This window comes from Corythoichthys intestinalis, unplaced genomic scaffold (genome assembly GCF_030265065.1).
Source record: "Corythoichthys intestinalis isolate RoL2023-P3 unplaced genomic scaffold, ASM3026506v1 HiC_scaffold_23, whole genome shotgun sequence".
In the NCBI taxonomy this organism is placed as follows: domain Eukaryota; kingdom Metazoa; phylum Chordata; class Actinopteri; order Syngnathiformes; family Syngnathidae; genus Corythoichthys; species Corythoichthys intestinalis.
Genome location: NW_026651592.1, coordinates 6,402,281 through 6,423,860, shown reverse-complemented (window position 1 = coordinate 6,423,860; position 21,580 = coordinate 6,402,281). Strand labels below are relative to the sequence as shown.

General features: G+C 38.1%; 1 protein-coding gene across 8 annotated transcripts in view; it reads right to left on the bottom strand.

Annotated features, from left to right (window-relative positions):
• Positions 1-10,503, bottom strand: part of LOC130911219 (roundabout homolog 2-like) — an 800,091-nt gene extending 789,588 nt beyond the window's left edge. For 4 of the 8 annotated variants that reach the window (XM_057829037.1, XM_057829035.1, XM_057829040.1 and 1 more), the window contains exon 1: positions 9,727-10,362. In XM_057829037.1, coding sequence (XP_057685020.1) covers positions 9,727-9,850 — 124 coding nt within the window. In that variant the 5' untranslated portion in view covers positions 9,851-10,362. Of the gene's footprint in view, positions 1-9,726 lie in introns of all 8 variants that reach the window. The other 4 variants (XM_057829039.1, XM_057829034.1, XM_057829032.1 and 1 more) reach the window with 3 other exon arrangements.
• Positions 10,504-21,580: the final 11,077 nt, after the last annotated feature.

Sequence of the window (21,580 nt, the reverse complement as noted above, 5' to 3'; positions counted from 1 at the left end):
TCCATGTTAGAGGGCGTAGTTCATTTGAACTTTTGATATTGAGAAAATAAAACCAAATTAGTTCGTAATGCAGAAATATAAGAAATTGTAAAAGGTTCACACATTTTCCCTCCAGCTTTATTTTATTTACTCTCAATAAATTCTAAAGAAAGTTTGCAATGTTGCCATTCTTTTTCCACTTTGCGTTACATGTACTGGTGGCTTTTTATTCGCTTTCTAGTCTATTTTTGTCTGTACCCAACCTGTTCAGCGACAGAGCCAATAACTTGATGTGTCATCCATCAATAGGAGGCGACTCTGCCGCCGACTTACTCCTTCTTCAGCTTTCCAGATCTGATACACTAACTCCCATCCCAGATGTCACAAACAGTATGTTCGACTGTGAGCAGGACCTAGCGGTATTGTTGCACGCTTCCTTCCTGCCTGCCTCAGCAAGCCGCTGTTTAGTCAGACAGGCTTTTCGTAAGCCCGGCAGCAGGTGGGCTCAGGATATAGCCAAGTCAATTTCCCCAGACAGGCTAACAGGTATTCAGGGGGCGCTTACCTCATGTCAACAGAGCACATCGGGTGGTGGTGATGTGCGCTCGAAAATAGGTGGGTTGTCTGTTTGAACCACGGGTGGAAAATGTATAGTCACGTTCAGGCCGAATTTACACCTTACGGTGCGAAATAATTCACTGGTTTCAATTCAGGGTTTCACAATTTTGAACTTTTGGAAGGTTGAACTAATCCTTAACCCATCTAAAAAAAAATCCCAACCAAATCTACACAAACATTGTTTCTCTCCTTTTTTTTTTTTTTTTTTTTTTCAATGAATTGAAATGTAATGTAATGAAAAGGCACATCTGACCGGAAGCCGCACACACTTATTTTTACAAGACAACAGTACGGTTTTTGTAGATACTTTATACAAGCCACATAAGCAGTGCTTAATTTGTAAATCATAAGGTGCCGGAACGCAAAGTACATATGACAGCGCAGTGGTGACGAGACAGACACAGGTCCCGGAATATAAGCAGAAATGGTGCTGAAACAACATGCAAATGCCCACTTGCCATGCTGTGGGACTTATAAGCCTCAATTTTAGATAATAATAATAATAATACATTATATTTCTAGAGCTTACATGCAATGATGAACTATGCAATGAGCGATGCCAACTTGAGTTGATCATTCATTTGATGCATACAATCAGAATAGATTTACTTTTGTTCTCGTAACATAAAGTACATGGCACAGTAAAACCATAAACTTCCCGAAATGAATATTTTTTATTTCCATTTTCCATCCATTTGCCACAGAAAACACCTAAGTGTCTGTGACAAGCAGTTAAACGCTGCCTTGCTGCTGCTGATTCTGTTACACGCTTGTATTTTGATATGCCATCTTTAAACTATGTGTTCCGTGTGCATCATTGCCTCCAAATAACAACCTGCACGTTTTCACTCTGATTTCATCACCCAAATCCTTCAGTATTCCTTCTTAAAAGCCCTTCGGACTTGAAAGGTGACAGTAAAGTTTATCATTTCCATCTCCTGGCGAACGGCAGCTGTGATTGTACCCGGCTCTGAAGAGGAATACAATGCAATCCTGAAAGCAGTGTGTCATGACTAGAAGGGAAAAAAAAAAACTAACTCCCCGCAGCTATTTTGATCATTTTCCAAATTGAAAACTCGCTGCCAGCGCAATAAAATGTAACAGACACGAATTTAAGATAAAGATTTAGAGTCCTTCTCCACGTGAAGAGCCAAATAGGAGGTTTACCCCCTAAAGGGATTTGTATCGCTCAATAGATAGTGATATGGACTCATTTAGCCCAATACCATCACAAGCGGAGGAAGTAACCAATAGGAAAAAAATGTATCTTTCAAAAAAACCATAGACTTCACTATCAGTTGATGGGACAAAGGGCTCGGGGCCGATTCATAGGGGGTCTATTTTCAAAAACTTAAAATTCAAATATTTTCAAAACCAAAGCCGCTAGTGACCTAAAACCAAAACGTGCACCTCCCTTTGGCATATATAAGTTTACATGAGCAGCGACATCAAAAAATTCAAAGTTGTTCCCAAATAAAATCCCGGATCAATTATTATTATTATTTATTATTATTTTTTTTTTTTTATACAAGTATAGCAAAACTTTAAAATGGCTATAAAATTCTCCAATTTTATGCTAGATGCACAAAAATCACCAAATGCAGACATAATTACCTATGTTAAATATTGCTATTGATCCTGAAAATATATCATGTTTTTGCCCAAAATAGAAACTTAATTTTTTTAATTTAGTGCAAGTTTAACAGCTAATAAATCACTCAATTTTCACCTCAGAAACTTAAGACTTGAGGAAAGCATGGAGAATCATCTTAATTTTACTCGACAAAAGCAAAATTTGCATTTTTCAACATACAATCACAACTTATTTAGGTTGAATTCCAATGTTACTATTGCCTCAGCATGGAGGAGTCTTGCCGGCTCTCTGGCCCTTGTCGTTTTTAAATTGAAATGTTACAAACAAACAACAAAAACATGTAAAAGGCGAATTTTTTTTGTATGGACACGGAAATGTCTAAATTACTTTTTGGGGGGGGGGGGGGCAAAAAAGGGGCAGTTGGCCAAATATTACCTGATCATTTGAATGTAAAGTTCCGCTACTGTGTATGGATACAACATGGCGGCCATCATAAAACAGAGCTTTTTAAGTTGAAAAATCCTGTGACTAAATGCGTACATCCTAGAATTTCTATAAATATGAACATAGAACAGTCTAGATTCTTCGTCAAACCCTTTCTTTTATCCCAGGCAATTGTAGGTCGTTTTATTTACCTGACATGTTTCGGCGGGCACTTCCGCCTTTGTCAGAGGGTCACTGATGTTGGTGTGACGCGTCTTTATCAGCTGATGGATGAAGGCGTGACTCACCTGCCAGAATGACAGGAGAGTCACGCCATCTGCTGCCCATTCACTCTTCCAAGATGCTGTTCCAGGTCGTAGAGAGCATGTATGGCCCCTCGTCCCTGTTGATGGTCCTCGGGCCCCGCTTGCGGATCTCAATGGCCTCCCTGATCCAGCGCTGATGTTTGTTTTCTTCGGTGCGGATGACTCTGGCCTTTTCCCAGTCCATGATGTGGTTTTCCCTTTTGCAGTGATCGGTGATGGCTGATTTGTGATGTTCTTGTTGTGATTGTTCTTTTATTGCCCTTGTTTGTCTCATTGTTGTCTCCTTTTCACATTCCTTCTTGTGTTCTGTTTTTCTTGTAATGAAGCTCCTCCCTGTCTCCCCGATGTATGATTTATTGCATGATTTGCATGGAATTTCATATATTGAGTTGCATTTGTTTTCTGGATGGATTTTGTCCTTTGGGTGGACCAAGTCGAGTGAATGGGCAGCAGAGGGCGTGACTCTCCTGTCATTCTGGCAGGTGAGTCACGCCTTCATCCATCAGCTGATAAAGACGCGTCAGACCAACATCAGTGACCCTCTGACGAAGGCGGAAGTGCCCGCCGAAACATGTCAGGTAAATAAAACTACCTACAATTATCTGGGATAAAAGAAAGTGTTTGACGAATTTATAAGTGTAGGCAAAATGAACTCTATACAACTAGTCTAGATTCTTGGTTAAAAGCAAAAAACGGTCAGTTATCATTCATTTTACGTAAATATTTCCAGCTACAATTACGCTATTGTGTAAAGCCAACATGGCGGCCATCACAAAACAAAGAGCTTTTTAAGTTGAAAATTCTTGTAAATAAATGCGTACGTCCCCGATTTTCTATAGATATGAACATAGAACAATCTACATTCTTGGTTAAAAGCAAAAAAAAAAAACAGGCCGCTATTATTCATTTTACGTGAATATTTCGAGCTAAATTTGCGCACAATTTTAACATGCATTTTTTTCACATTGTTCAAAGTGCATGCATGGGGCTATTTTATCTAATAATAACCTTGAATCCTCAACTGAATCACTCTTGAGACACTCCTGCCTGCGTGCGTGTTGTAAAACTTTTGTCCTTTTTCCACCTAAATCCAGCTTTTGGACGCAGCATTTGAATTTATCACAGTAAAAGCCAAACGCTATGCTTGGATTGGCTCCAACGGGAAGGCATGGCGCAATGTTTGTGCGAGCTTTCTTGTCAACTGATGGTGAAGTCTATGAAAAAAAACACACACTAAAAGTATCAAGGGGATGTAGGTTTAGGCATAGTCTTCATAATTATATTGACGAGCCGCAGGGCTGATTAATATGGAGCTTATCTCCGTCAAAGCTGAGCAATTGGAGACACAAAGAGCTTTTTACGTTGAAAATTCTTGTGAATAAATGCTCAAATCCCTGAATTTTTTATAGATATGGATGTAAAACTGTCTAGATTCTTGGTTAAAAGCAAAAAAACAAAAACAAAAAACGGGCAATTACCATTTAGTTTACGTAAATATGTCGAATGTGCTGCTCGTCTTTAAGCCACTGTAGCGCCACCTTATCACCACAAAGAGCTTTTTACGTTGAAAATTCTTGAGAATAAATGCTTATATCCCTGAATTCTTTACAGATATGGATGTGAAACAGTCTGGATTCTTTGTTAAAAGAATAAAGAACCGGGCAGTTTATTTTATGTAAATCAGAAGATCCATGCCAGTTCGTATCTCTCGAGAAAACATGAGGCTCGCTGGCGATACTTTGGTAGTTGCGTGCACAGATGTTCGGTATTTGAGGAGAAATTCGTGTAGTCTCTGATGGAGTGTACTTTGCCCTTGTGATGCCTTGAGAGCATGTTTGAGGGTCTGCACAAACCTCTCTGCCAAGCCGTTGGTTGCCGGGTGATAGGGAGCCGACTTAATGTGTTGAACCCCATTGGCTTGCAGGAATTCAACCATTTCCTTTGATACAAATTGGGGCCCATTGTCTGAGACGAGTTGTGCAGGGGCTCCGAAACGACTAAACATCTCCCCTAACTTCTCAATTGCCTTTTCCGATGTGGTTGATTTCATGATAGCTACCTCTGGCCACTTACTATGGGCATTGATAGCAACCAGAAACATTCGATTTTCAAAAGGCCCCGCAAAGTCAATATGAATGCGGTGCCAAGGGTCCTGAGGAAAATCCCAAGGATGAAGTGGGGCTGCAGGTGGATTGTTGCGAATCTTCTGGCAAGATGAACAACTTTTTACCGTCTCTTCGATCTGTTTATCTAATCCTGGCCACCAAAAATAACTTCTCGCCATTTCTTTCATGTTAACAATACCACTGTGACCTGCATGCAGTTGCGCAAGCATTTTAGCACGCAATGACTGTGGCACAATCACTCTCCTTCCCCACAGCAAACAACCCGATTGAACAGAAAGTTCCCACCTCCTATCCAAAAAAGGTTTGAGAGCGGTGTTCTCACACTTGGTTTGTCCTTTAATTACCATGTCCATGACGACTGACAGGTCGGGATCGTTCCGAGTTGCACGTTTCACTTGCGACGCTGAAATTGGTGCATGTTCAACATTTCGGAAATAGAATATGTCCACTGAGGTAGGCTCATGTTTGGTGACAGGAAGCGGCAACCTCGAAAGTCCATCAGCATTGCAATGCAAATCAGATTTACGATACTTGATGTCGTATGAGTGAGCTGACAACAACAAAGCCCACCTCTGAAGACGTGCAGCAGCCAGTGAAGGGATTCCTGCATGAGGTCCCAAAATCGTTGTCAGTGGTCTGTGATCCGTTAACAGAGTAAACTTCCTTCCATACAAATATTGGTGGAACTTCCTCACACCAAAAATAATGCTCAATGCTTCTCGTTCTAATTGAGCATATCTGCTAGTCTTTAACCCACTGTAGCTTCGCCTTATCACCACAAAGAGCTTTTTACGTTGAACATTATTGTGAATAAATGCTTAAATCCCTGAATTATTTATAGATATGTACGAAAAACCGTCTCCATTCTTGGTAAAAGCAAAAAAACAGGCAGTTAGCATTATTTTACCTAATAGTGCGAAGTATGACGCCAATGCCATTTTGGTTAATTTCTCTCATCGATTTTTTTCAGGTTTCAAAATGCATGTATGGTACAAAAAATTTAATAATGACCTTGACTCCTCGAACAAATCACTCCTGAGACAATCCTTCCTGTTTGTATGCGGCACCGCTTTTGCACTTTTTCCACCTAAATCCGGTGTTGGATCACTGCATGTGTTGAATAACTGCGACAGACTGAAGCGGACTGTGGGACAGCCTCCTACTTGAAGGCGTGGCGCAGTGTCTGTGGAATGTGTCATGTCACTATTATTGTGAAGTCTATGGCTAAGCCTTAAACGATCACTACCAGCCGTCTTAGGTCAAATAAATGGATGTCTTTGGCCGTCATAAGCGGCCAATGAGTAAATTGGCGCACAATTTACCAAAAAGACAAATGTGTTTCTAGTGAAGCGCTTCAATAACGTTTGTAAAAAACATATAAACACCCTTGCTAAAATGTAATGACTTACTCTAAATAGTTCCTCAAACAGTGATCCTCACGACCATTCAATGTAACATCCATTACCTTTGAAAATACTTATGGCGGAAAACACTCAGGTGACTTGAAGTTCCGCTCTGAGACCCCCAATTTGGCCAAAATTCAAAATTGTCTGATATGCATGTATGATACATCATTTGAAAGCTTAAAATGTCAATTTTTTGGGGGAAGAAAAATGTTGAACAGGTGGGCATTGTTAAAACAAACAAAAAAATTTTTAAACAGCAAAACCCTATCTGGAGGTGAGAGCACGCGAGAGCAGAATTACAGATGCCATGACTTTAACGAGATATTATCGAGTATGTACCTTGTATCGATTCAAAAACTCCATGTAGCATGCAGCACTGAGTGTGAAGACACAGCTGTGAATGGCCACAGCTGGATTTTTTGGTGTTTTTCTGGGTGAAACCTGGTAATATAACAAGGGTTGTGATGCAGAAATCGCAGACATCAAGGAGTGGTCGAGATTTTTCATATATTCACCCTTTTAAATGTTGTTTTTTTTTTTTTCTTGTTTGGATCGATTATTCAACATCAAACATATCGGAGAGAATGCAACAGTAACAAAAAAAATACAATCAAACGATATTTATATTCACTCATTCATTTTCCATGCCACTTTTTCCTCACGAGGGTCACAGAGGTGCTGGAGCCTATCCCAGCTAACTACATGCAGTCGGCAGGGCACACCCTGAACTGCTTGCCAGCCAATCACAGGGCACAAGGAGACACTCATACCTACAGACAATTCAGAGTGTTCAATCAGCCTACTACACATGTTTTTGTGATGTGGGAGGAAACCGGAGTTCCCAGAGAAAACCCACGCAGGCACAGGGAGAACATGCAAACTCCACTCAGGAAGGCCGGAGCCCGGGATTGAACCCTTAATCTCAGAACTGTGAGGCGGACGTGCTAACCACTCCACCACCGTGTCACCATTTTTTTAATCGTGACATAATTTCTTTAAAATATTCAAATATGCGAGGGAATAATTTTTTTTAAGTTTTTTTTTTTTTTTCGTCATCATCAATTAATGATTCTAAGCTAAAAACGACAGATATTTTAAATAATAATTATAATTATTTACCTTCGTTTTATGGCTGAGTTGAAACAAAAGCGGTTGCGCGACGTCTGTAAACGGGTGTTTTCAGGGTAAAACGGACAAATTAAAAATAGTTCGGGGGCTTAATGCGCATTGAATCTGCTATGGCAGCATATAGACATATTGTTCTATCAAACACAGCAGTTGTTTTGGCTTAAAGTACAGCAGTTTCTTTTAAAGAGGAGTGCAAGAGCAGAAACTGACGTTTCAGTCTTGTCTTTGTTTTCCACCATATTTGATTTTGAAAAAAAATACCCCAAAATTGCATGTATAAATACCACTAATACACCACAACTACCACAGTTTTACATCCACTATAAACAAACTTTTGACAAAATCTTCTGGATTGTTTCTTGATATACAGTATGTAAACAGCTGAAATCATGAATAGTGAACTGCAAATAAGCAGACAATTGCTGTATTATATTTTACTGTTTGCAACTGTGATTGTTATTAGCACTATTGCAATAGTACCATTGCTGCTGTGGTCATATCGGTCCTAACAATAATCTAGACCTGACATTTTTACAATGTTTCATATCTCTAAATGGGTAAATCCGTTTTGAGTAAACTGGTGTTTTTTCTTAGGATAACTGTGCTCACATATAGAGCTCTTACAGTCCGGTTATAACTGCGGAGGTCACTGCCCTCTATTTCACCAGAGGACGCACATAGCAGGAGGCTCACACTCTGATTGCATTCTCCCTTAGTATGGATTCATTTGTGTGCCAAACTATTTGATTCATCATCGCTAACAACCGCCTGATAATCCACTGAGTCCTTCAAAGTTTCATCTGACAGAAAATAACTTGATTCTCGACCTACTTCCTATGTTAATTTGAGAATTAATGCAGCATATAAACACAAAGTAGGAGGGGTAAAAGTGGACATAAAAAGAGAATCTCTTTCATTAAGCAAAATTGCGCAGCGTGAAATATCAATTGAAGAGCGAGCGCCAACTCATTAGGGGTGAACTTCAGTTCGTGGCATCTGAGAAGTGCAAGGTGGAAAACATCGGGAGCAGAAAAAGAGTCAAACTAGTGAGGAATAAAATAGCTGGTCCTGGGCACTGTGGCTCTTTGAAGACACTCAGAGATCCCACTGAGCGCTAACAATGTCAACGGGGCTGCATCTCAGCCTCCTTGCCGAGATTAGAGGGTCCCTTTAATCCGACAAAGGGGATTAAATCCGATAAGAGAGCAAAGGGGTAACGCTCTCACGGAGGAGAGTCGTCACTGCGCTAGGTTGTTCTTAGAACCAAACATCACAGGTCATAGACATTGAGCATCCAAGGGGAACTGCATAGGCTACTGAAATGATACTAAATTAGTTTTTAAGAACAGAGATGACCAAACTGTGAAGACAGTTGTTCTAACAAGTATGTCTAAAACAAACAAAAAAACTCAGTGATCTCACTACTAACTCCATTCCTAAGCATTTCATTGCAAATGACTTTTCAAAGTACAGCAAATGGCTGATTTAGCCCTCTGATTTTGCTGGAACGACACTAAGGTTCCTGTGCTAATTAAACTCTGACGCATTTCTAATCAACTGTGAAGGAACTAAATTAAAATCTCACATTTAACTCCATTATTAACCACTTCATTGCAAACTAGTTGTAAAAGTACAGTAAAAACCTGACCTCCTGTTATGTTTGTTTTCCGGTAATGGCATCAATGTCCCGGAGTCAATTTGCCCACAAATTTAATGACCCAAACTTGTCAGAAAACAAAACAAAACCAATCAAATTGATCCCACCGAAAACTCCATCACTAACCATTCCACAAATACTTCCTCAATGAATACAAATGGCTGATTTTGTCCCATCATTAAGCAAAATAGTTGCTAACATACAGCAGACGGCTGACTTAGCCCTTCTTTTGAGTCTGTCCCAGGAATTGCATTGATGTCAATGGGTCAGTTTGCCTTTAGGTGTGTTAAATTATTCAGACATCAGAAATGTAAAAAATGTTTTCAAATTTTGTCTCAAAACTAGCTAGAGAGTTCAGATAGATGACATTGGCAGTAATAGCGAGCCTTCAAAAGTCTACTGAGGCAAAGTCAGCTTTGGTGTCATCAGCATCCCACTCAAGACCACCTCGCATAACATCATATCTTACCTCCCTTGTTCCATCTCCCTTTAGTCCGAGCCTGGCAGGTGGCTTCGGGACACCCGGAGAGCACCAGAAGAAACAAAACAAGTTCAAACGTGAGAAGAAATCCAGACTTGGCCCTGGAAAACATGTCCAAGAGTTGCTGGTAGCCTGAGACACTCTCACATGGCTCCTGGAGCGGGAAGCCACGCGCGGGCTGTCATCCGTCACGCTGGTGTCAGCAGTTAGGTCTGCAGCTCGGCGACCATCCTGCTGGTGCTGCTGCTCAAGCTGCTTCTGTGCGATGCCTCCAGCCGGGGGCTGGTCCTCACTGGTGCTGATGCTTCATCTCAACCTTGTGCTGAAGAGCTGTGGGGCAACCGACGGTAACGCGCAGCCTGCCACGCGACAACACCACACTCGGCGCAGTGCATCGGAACTCACGCTCGCACACACCCACCCACCACTCTCTCTCCACCGCTCTGTGTCGCCTGATGCCGCCGCTTCGGATGCCGACACTGCTGCTGGAATATTCTCCCTCCTCTATCACATAGTGGGGGAAATTCATTCCATAGCAATCAAGCTTCTTCTGCTAGAGGTGGGAATGTTATTCCCCTTCTGCACTCTAAGAAGGGTGGATGGGAAAAAGAAAAAAAAGGTATCGCAGGGGACCAAAGGTTGTCCTGAAAAAAAATAAATAAATAAATAGAAACACATCCACTTTTGTTTTGATGACCTTGACCGGCAATGTGGACAAGATTAACCCCAGCAGTGTACGCTTAACTGGAGGCAAGAGGCACAGGAACAAGAAAAGGTGGGGAGGGCAAAGAGGCAAACTAAATCCCTGAGTAAATTTAGTGGGAGGTACTCGGCTCCAAGCCTGTCAAATTTTCCAAACTAGATTCTAACTTAATTTTAAAATGACTAACTACAGTGACAGGGCCGTTCCTGACCAATTTGGTGCCCTAGGCAACATATTTATTGGCGCCCCCCTCCTCCCTATTTTCACCTCATATATTTAAACACTCACACTGAAAAAGCACGTCATCTCTTTGTAATTTATTACATAAAAAAGACAACGAACAAGTGCAGAAATTAAAAGCAAAAAATGCTCTAATAACTATTCAAAAGCACCAATAAAAAACACTCCAAAAACAAATGCAGTAAATAAATTACAATTGCTATTACAATATAATTAACACCCAGTGTGGAGAAGACAGAGGTGATCATTTTTGGGCCAAAAAAGGAAAGGTCAAAGATAAGCAGGCAACTTAGCACAATGTCACTTACAGCTACAAATCAAGTCAGAAACCTTGGCGTAATTATTGACTCAGACCTAAAATTTGATAGCCATCTAAAGTCCGTCACTAAATCCGCTTATTACCACCTAAAAAAAATAACTAGAATTAAGGGGCTTCTGACTCAACAAGACATGGAAAAACTTATGCATGCATTCATTTTCAGCAGATTGGACTATTGCAACGGTATATTTACGGGTCTTGATAAAAAATCAGTCAGGAAGCTGCAGCTAGTACAGAATGCTGCAGCCAGAGTCCTCACAAATAGAAGGAAGCTGGACCACATTACACCGGTTTTGAAATCGCTACACTGGCTTCCAGTGAGTCAAAGTATAGACCATAAAATACTACTGCTCGTCTACAAAACACTTAGTGGCCCTGGACCAAAATACATGCTTAATTTGTTAGATTCCTATGAGACATCTAGACCCCTAAGGTCGTCTGGAACGGGTCTTCTGCATATTCCAAGAACAAGAATCAAGCAGGGTGAGGCAGCATTTAGTTATTATGCTCCTCACCGCTGGAACAAGTTACCTGAACGTCTGAAGTATGCTCAAACTGTTAGCTCTTTTAAATCAGGGCTAAAAACGCTTTTGTTTAGCACTGCATATCCATAACTGGCTATATATTTCAATCTACCTGCTTTCTATTCCTCTTGTGCATATCTCCATTGCTGATTTCAATTATTATTAGTAGTAGTACTTTTTGTTATATTTTTGTTTTATTTTTATTTATTTATTTTTATTCTATTTGTGATTAAATGCGATCTTTTGTCTTGGTTTTTACGTTGTATTGATTTAAATGTGATTTTTATGATCTTCATGTGATGTAAAGCACTTTGAATTGCCTTGTGTTGAATTGTGCTATATAAATAAATTTGCCTTGCCTTGCCTTGCCTTGCCCACCAACACAAACCTATTTAAAGACACACAGAACACTTTAAAATTAAACTTTTTGGTAACACTTTATAACTATCCGTTTTACTAGTTAATAGACCATTAGTAAAATGTTGATAAATGATTTATTGTTGATTTGTGAAGTATTTGTTAACAGTTTGTTAAGCATTTACAGGGTGTTCCAATATGGTTGACCCCATTCTAAATGCCCATGCTAGTTGATGGATCTTAATAAAACTATATACACTTTATGTTGAAGGTCATAAGTTTTATTGGTTAAATATACAAAGAAAAGTACAATTATTTGTTGGTTGTATGGCAGATATTCATAAATGTGTAACATGAGCGCTGCCTGCAAAATGCCTTATCAAAATGCATTTTGTTTTGAAGTGAACGGCATTTCTTATAGATGGAAGATAGAAATGCCAAACGTTACACACAAAAACTTGAAACGTTTCTACACAAACTGTGTTTCAGGTTAAGAACACCCTGTAAATGGTTAACAAGCTGTTAACAAAAACTTCACAAATAAACAATAAATCATTTATCAACAGATTACTAATAATCTATTAACTAGTAAAACGGATAGTTATTATAAAGTGTTCCCAACTTTATCAACAGTTTACTAATGATCTAACTAGTTAAATGGATAGTTATTAAAAAGTGTTACCAACTTTTTTTTTTCACCTTGACCTATAACTTTACTCACCTTGTCTTCACTGATGCAAAAGCATTTAATGCACTTTCATATAACCGTTGTTTTGGAAGGTGCACTTCTTTCCTGGACTTGGACTTGGTGCTGATGTGGATAAGTTGGCTGTAAAAGATGGCCCAGGATGTACAGAGGTAGAAGGAAAATATTTCAGAAGAGCATCTACAAAGAGAAGAAAGTGGAATGTTACATTTTATTAGTCAAATAGCTGCTGATTGTGAAACCAGCATGACATAACCATAATAGAGCCTAAATTCTTGCAGCCTACTGTACCTGTCGATTGAATCCAGTCACTATCTTTGATGGGCGTAGATGAAAGAAAATAAATTCTTGAATCACTGTAACTACACAGGACTATCCAATAATAATGAATTAAATAATATATGATAGCAAAAAAAAAAGAATATATTGAATATTTTTTTTTAGGGCTGTCAAAATTATCGCGTTAACTGGCGGTAATTATTTTTTTTAATTAATCACGTTAAAATATTTGACGCAATTAACGCACATGCCCCGCTCAAACAGATTAAAATGACAGAACGGTGTCATGTCCACTTGTTACTTGTGTTTTTTGTTTCCCTCTGCTGGCGCTTTGGTGCGACTGATTTTATGGGTTTATGCACCATAATGTAATGTAATTATTGACATCAACAATGGCGAGCTACTAGTTTATCTTTTGATTGAAATTTTTACAAATTTTATCAAAACGAAAACATTAAGAGGGCTTTTGATATAAAATTTCTATAACTTGTACTAATTTATCTTTTAAGGACTACAAGTCTTTCTATCCATGGATCGCTTTAACAGAATGTTAATGTTAATGCCATCTTGTTGATTTATTGTTATAAAAAAGAAATACTTATGTACAGTATATTGAATGTATATATCCGTCTTGTGTCTTATCTTTCCATTCCAACAATAATTTACAGAAAAATATGGATTATTTTAGAGATGCTTTGAATTGCTTTTAATTACGATTAATTAATTTTAAAGCTGTGATTAACTCGATTAAAAATTCTAATCGTTTGACAGCCCTAATTTTTTTACATGAACGTGATCGCCATTTTAATGAATTAATGACACATTTAAAAAACAAATGTTTGCATTTAAATCCATGGCACTTTTAGTCCCCCATACCACAGAACTTTGAAATTATTAATTGCATATTTAATGGTGTATTTATTTAATTAACCTTGGCACTTTTAGACAAGGCAAATTTATTTGAAAAGCACAATTTAACACAAGGTAAAAGTGGTTCACATCACATGAAAGTAAGCAACACAATTTTAGTCCCCTATAGACTTTGTCCAAATTTCTCAAAAATTGGAGGGGGAGTAAATTTAAACTAATTTAAACTGAAACTAATCCACAGCTGGCTGAACACTGAAAATATTTCTAAAACAACAGCCTGGCCAATGATACAGTATAATTTTGCTTTAGCACTAAGTCATATAAACTATGTAAATAATCGCTAGCCTGCAGTTGCGCTAAGTCTATGTGCTTATGCTGTTGAAAAAAATCATCACAACAAACTTCTGTTTTTCTTCACGTTTATGGTCTCTTCTTTCTTTTTCTTCCGACCCAGAGGGCTTTCGTCTTTTCATGAAGTTGACTTGTCATCGCAACGTCGCTCAATTGCGGAGGCTAAAAATGGCACCTTCAGGTTGCTCGCTCGTCTGCTGGGTGGTGAGGGAGACTAGGGTCTGTGGTGAAATTACCGCATCACAGGAAAAAGTGAAACGGGCAGAAAGCACACGAGAAAAATTATTTCATTATTATTTAAAGACTTATTATGAACAGTTTTGTTGTTCTTTTGTTTTAATGTTTTGTTTAATTTTTTGAATACTGCTATCATCAAATATTATTTGAATATTTTTCTTGACGCCCTTAGGACGCTGCTCCACCCTCAGGCAGTTGCCTAAATCGCCTTATGGGCGGCACGGGTCTGTACAGTGAAAGTCCAACTAAAACTCTTAATCAGAGGTCATCAACCAACAAACCATTATCGCCTTACAATAACTCCATCCCTTATTCTTTGTAATCTCTCCTTCTAGTGCTGCAACGATTAATCGATTAACTCGAGTAATTTGATTAGAAAAAAAAGCTTCAAATCAAATTTTGCGGCTTCGAGTATTCGCTTAATTAGAGTGGCGTTGTAATTGTTTGTTTTGAAAGTGTTTGCATTTCGTTTTGTTAATTTGGGTGGATACACTGCCCTCAAGGGGCAGGAGTCAATATGACATAACTCATTGTACATGGCTGAATCCAGCTGCTCCCTGTTAAGACCAACATATGGTAGGTTATTGTTTGAGCTAATATGTTTTTTAGGTATTACAGTAGTTTGGTTCAATCACTTACACATTGTGGTGTCTAGCGGTAGCATTGACAGTCGTGAATGCTTTCTGTTACGTTTCCACCTCGGAAATATATGTATGTATTTTATGTTTACTCTTACATATGGATGTGCAATATATGTTTACTTCTGTGGTGAAGGGTCGTATGTACAGAACTTCATAAGTTGTGTTATAGAAGCCAGCCAATGCTTTAGTAGCTCAAGCAAGTGTGCTATGCTATACATATAATAGCTGTGTATATAGATTTATTGTGCAGTTTGTTGTATATTGAGTATTGAATATGTCTATTTTTCTGTTGTACTTTCACAACATTAAGATGAGTGTCTTCCCATAAAAGCAAAGAAAGACCAAGCCTTGTTGTTTATGGAAGTGCATTCATTCTTAGCTGGCTGTCGGGCAGTGCAGAAGTGAACCGCACTCTTTTGTTCATGTCATTTTGAAAAATCTGATGAGATCAAAGGCAAATCTATGTTGAATCCACCACTATTTATTTATTTATTTATTTATTTTTTTAAACCTCCAGGTGTTCAAAAACTCAGGTTATACATTTTTAAAATTATATATTTTTTATCGGTTATCGGCTTTGAGGAGCAGGAAGTTATCGGTATCGGTTTCAAAAAATGGATACTGTGCACCCCTAGTTTTAGTTAAAGAAGACACTGTTTTTACATCTGTGTGATTTTGACAAAGATCAGATCACATTTGATTTTGATTTTATGCAGAAATGTGAGAAATTCCAAAAGGTTCAGACACTTTTTCATACCACTGTATTGTCCAACGCATTACATTTTCCTAAGCCGATTACTCGATTATTCGAACTCACTAGTTCATAAATTAATCGACTACTAAAAGTAATCGATAGCTGCAGCCCTATCTGCTTCTATTAAATGTAACCATCCATCATCCGATATTATTTACCATACCTGGTGACTAAACCACAAATCAGTCTTCTAACCTGAAGTAGCACTTATTCTAAGAATTCACTAGTCCACTTTGAACCATGGACCAATGTGAAACACTGTATACTAACTAGTAAGTGTCTCACAGGACCAAAAGGTAGCCTGGCAAAAATAAGTTATCGTTTGCATTTGTGTAAACGACCATGACTGGCAGCAGTGGCGACTGTATCACCCCCGGTGATGAAAGGTTTAACCTTGACCTAAGGCCAGGAGACACAGAAACAAGAAATTGTGTAAAAGCTAGAGTCAGTCCATAGTACCCAATCTTACAATAAAGCTGACTTGCCCAAATATTGTTTTGCATACCTCAAGGGACTCTGGTATGCGGGCACAAGATGCATCTTCCATATTACTCTCCACTACAGCATCTCCTTGTGTAGAATTTGCTGAATAGTTGGGCGATGCATAATGACACGATCTACAGCAATATCTTGTTTTAGGTAGGGCTGTCAAAATTATCGCGCTAACGGGCGGTAATTAATTTTTTTAAATTAATCACGTTAAAATATTTGACGCATTTAACACACATGCCCCGCTCAAACAGATTAAAATGACAGCACAGTGTCATGTCCAATTGTTACTTGTGTTTTTTGGGGTTTTGTCGCCCTCTGCTGGCGCTTGGGTGCGACTGATTTTATGGGTTTCAGCACCATGAGCGATGTGTAAATATTGACATCAACAATGGCAAGCTACTAGTTTATTTTTTGATTGAAAATTTTACAAATTTTATTAAAACGAAAACTTGTCTACGTCCAGTACGCATGCGCGCATGCGGACCACTTATGTGCACCCCTGTATATATATATATATTATATATAAACTAGGGCTGTCAAAATTATCGCGTTAACGGGCGGTAATTAATTCTTTAAATCAATCACGTTAAAATATTTGACGCAATTAACGTACAAATGCCCTGCTCAAACAAATTAAAATGACAGCAAAGTGAAATGTGTACTTGTTGTGTTTTTCGGAGTGTTATCGCCCTCTGCTGGCACTTGGGTGTGACCGATTTTATAGGCTTCAGCACCCATGAGCATTGTGTAAGTAATTATTGACATCAACAATGGCGGGCTACTAGTTTATTTTTTGATTGAAAATTTTACAAATTTTATTAAAACGAAATCATTAAGAGGGGTTTTAATATAAAATTTCTATAACTTGTACTAACATTTATCTTTTAAGAACTACAAGTCTTTCTATCCATGGATCGCTTTAACAGAATATTAATAATGTTAATGCCATCTTGTTGATTTATTGTCTTAATAAACAAATACAGTACTTATGTACAGTATGTTGAATGTATATATCCGTCTTGTGTCTTATTTTTCCATTCCAAAAATAATTTACAGAAAAATATGGCATATTTTATAGATGGTTTGAATTGCGATTGATTACGATTAATTAATTTTTAAGCTGTGATTAACTCGATTAAAAATTTTAATCGTTTGACAGCCCCAGTTTTAGGTCTTTGGAGTTGGTCGGTGGGTTGCCTCTGCTTATCTGAGTTTTTTTTCTCCTGTCTCTCCACGCCTTAACTAGAAAAAGTGGCTGTGGTCTTCCATTTCTTCACTATATTCCTCACAGTGGAAACTGACATCTAAAATCTTTGAACCACCTTTTTGTATCCTTCCTCTAATACCCTTTCTCATGATTGGCTTCAGCTGTGTATGTAGGTCAAAAATCAATTAGCTTACTTAACAAAACTTGAGTTCCAATAACTAGTGATAAAGATACTCAAATTAAGTCAACAACTGTGCCAAATATGTACCCAGCTTCTTAGGTATAAATAACCAGTGGATACTTTAAGTATTTTTTATGGACATTTTACTTTGCAAATATTGCTGTGTTCGTCTGTTGATGATACGGTATATTTAACTCAAATAGCTGATACAGAGGACCAATGAAATAAAAGGAAAATCTAAAAACTTATCAGTGGTGCCCATGCATTATTTGTATATTTTTTAGGGCTGTCAAAATTATCACGTTAACGGGCGTTAATTATTTTTTAAAATTAATCCCGTTAAAAAATTTGACGCAATTAACGCACTTGGCCCAGCTCAGACAGATTTAAAAGACAGAGGAGTGAAAGGCCCACTTGTTAATTGTGTTTTGCGGAGTTTTGCTGCCCTCTGCTGGCGCTTGAGTGCGACTGATTTTATAGTGTAAGTAATTATTGCCATCAACAATGGCGGGCTACAAGTTTATTTTTTGAAAATTTTACAAATTTTATTAAAACGAAAACATTAAGAGGGGTTTTAATATAAAATTTCTATAACTTGGACTAACATTTTTCATAAAGAACTACAAGTCTTTCTATCCATGGATCACTTTAACAGAATGTTAATAATGTTAATGCCATCTTGTTGATATATTGTTATAATAAACAAATACAGTCCTTAAGTACCGCATGCTGAATATATATATGTCCATCTTGCATCTTATCTTTCTATTCCAACAATAATTTACAGAAAAATATGGCATATTATATAGATGGTTTGAATTGCGATTAATTACGATTAATTACGATTGATTAATTAATTTTTAAGCTGTAATTAACTCGATTAAAATTTTTAATCGTTTGACAGCCCTAATATTTTTGTATTGTTTTTCTCTTTACCCTTCTTGTAGCAGTTGAATTTGGCATGAAAGAAATAAAATAAGATGAGGTAATGTTGGGTAAAAGTTTTAGGATGAAATCTTTTTTAAGAGAATTTTTTTTTTTTTTTTGGGATGTTTTTAGCTTTGTATGAGAATCACAAATGTTCAGCCTCTTTTCAAAAAGATGAGAATCACAAATGCTCAGCCTCTTTTCAAAAAGATTTACATTAAAAACTGTGATCTGGATTGAATCCTCCATGAGTGTTTCAAAGCAACATAACACCTATTGATATAGTAATAAAATCACATGAGTAGACGACATGTCAGTCAACCTATCTACTTATGACAGGCCAACAGCAAAAAAAAAAAAAAAAAAATGTCGCACTTCAACAAACTGGCAGTAGGAGTCCCCCTCGTTTATCAAAAAAAAAGCCATTAATGTTCTACTTACGTCTTTGGAAAACCAAGGTTGCATTGTTGTAGGTTTTCAAAGCTGTCGTGGCTGAAATGATGAAAACAATGAGCCGATTGGGGACCTGTATGCATGCTAACAAAAACGGTCCAAACCTTTGCAGGAGAAGTTTTTTTTTGGACCACTCCTAGAGTCTCAAGTCTTCCTGTGAGTAATTCATATCGCTACACATCGAGATGGCATGACGAATCCCGCGAGTAAAACCCAGAAAATGTTTGCAATATATGGCGAGGATAGCGTGGTGCTATATTTCCGTGTTCAGAGTGGTGGCGAGGCTTCCTGGAAGTTACGTCACGAGGTAGGAGTCGGCAGGACGGCGCGTCCCTCGTTGCTATGGTGTTGCTATGGCCATAACTAAAAAACTACGCGGTCAATTATTTTTTTTTTTTTCAAGTGACTTTTTGAGAGCGAATGACGCATTTAATACAATTCAACTGAGTAAAACACTTAAGAGCGAAATCTGAAAAGCTCTTCAGTTCCCCTTTAAATCAAAAATACATTTTTAAAAAATCACTGACTAAAAACTTCTACTATTGACTATTCAGAAAACTTAAATGAGAAATATTAACATTACACAACATCAACTTTATCAAATCAATGTTTTTCAATTCATGTTTTGCAGATAGGTAGTTTTACTGGAATCTTATTCTTGAAAATAAACTTTATCACACTAACCCAAACATTTTTAGTTCCTAATCTCTACAACTAAATTTGTGATTTAATTTCCTGCACTAACAAAAAATGCACATGCACTATTTTAAGTTTTGAATAGGTGTTTTTGATTGTATATACAGTGGAGCAAATAAGTATTTAGTCAACCACCAATTGTGCAAGTTCTCCTACTTGAAAAGATTAGAGAGGCCTGTAATTGTCAACATGGGTAAACATCAACTATGAGAGACATAATGTGGAGAGAAAAAAAGCAGAAAATCACATTGTTTGATTTTTAAAGAATTTACAGTATTTCCAAATTAGAGTGGAAAATGAGTATTTGGTCACCTACAAACAAGCAAGATTTCTGGCTGTCAAAGAGGTCTGAGTTCTTCTAACGAGGTCTAACGAGGCTCCACTCGTTACCTGTATTAATGGCACCTGTTTTAACTCATTATCAGTATAAAAGACACCTGTCCATAACCTCAGTCAGTCACACTCCAAACTCCACTATGGCCAAGACCAAAGAGCTGTACACCAGAGACAACATTGTAGACCTGCACTAGGGTGGGAAGACGGAATCTGCAATAGGTAAAATGCTTGGTGTACAGAAATCAATTGTGGGAGCAATTATTAGAGCAATTATTAGAAAATGGAAGACATACAAGATAAAGGGAATAGTTACCTTTCTCGCACACACCATATAACTGTTTGCATTACTCTAACAAAATCTTCCACCATGATAGTGTCTCAGTTAACACTAAGGATGCATTGATGGTGCTCAACACCCTATTCATTTAGACTAGGAACGTTCGTTCATTCGAAACCAGAGCATTCAGTCATTCTGTGATTTTTAGGGCATTTACAGTTCACTTGCTGTTCATTTTAGGACATTTCCAAGTCATTTCCTGTTGAGTTTGAGTCACTGCCCATTAATTTGGGGGATTCCCAGGTCACTTCCTGTTCTGTAACTCAAAATAAACAGGAAGTGACCCATAAAATACCCCAAAATCAACAGGAAGTAACTGAAATTCAACAGGTAAATGACCTTAAATGGCCCAAAATTACCTCATTGTCTGGCATTAGCTGCCACTGACAGCCATAGACGTCCAATCCATTTGAACTGGGAGGGTGGCAGCGAATGAACATTCGTTCATACGTTGCCTTCCCTACTAGTGATAAACTCATTCCAATTCACTGCAGAAGCTTGTTTTTCTTTTTATTAGTTGTTTGTAGAATATCCTAGAATGATTTCCCGACCAATGTATCGATAATCGTTGTATCTTCATATCGTCAGATCATCGCTGTCGTGAGCTTTGTTTCGCAAATCGTATCCTATCGTGAGGTACCAAGAGGTTGTCACTCCTAAGTGAGCCTGTGTTCTGTGTTTACTTAAGGGATGCAAAGTCCCTCTGTTACCTGTCGCGAGCGCAACAGTAGGGTACAATTGCCAGTTAGGCCCATGTCCTATTGTAAGAAGACAAAAGGTGGGTACACATTTTCCATTCGGTCGTCTTCACGGTCATTTGTTCCATTGAATCGGGTTGCGGGTCTTACCAAATGCGCTACTGCCCTGCAGTGGCCAGTTGTATTGCTTTAAAATAGATTTTCAGCATTGTGCTTTGGAGCTAAGTTGGATCAGAACCTAGAGATGTCTCTTGTGGAAAAAAAAATGTTAGACGTATAAATACGTCTTAGGTACATTGAAACAATTAATAATAGAACACATTTATACGTTTTTGGGAGCAAATGAGTTAAGGAGTACAAGACATTGCAATAGCCTTGTAAAGAGCTTTACTCGTCTCGGCGAGAACGGAATAGTATTTTGTTTTTATGAACACACTATTGTTCCACACAAACGTACATAGAGATCTGATTTAGCTTAGCAACTGGAGCTGTGAGGCCCATTTTTTTGAGTGTCCTAAACTTCCAAGAAAGCGC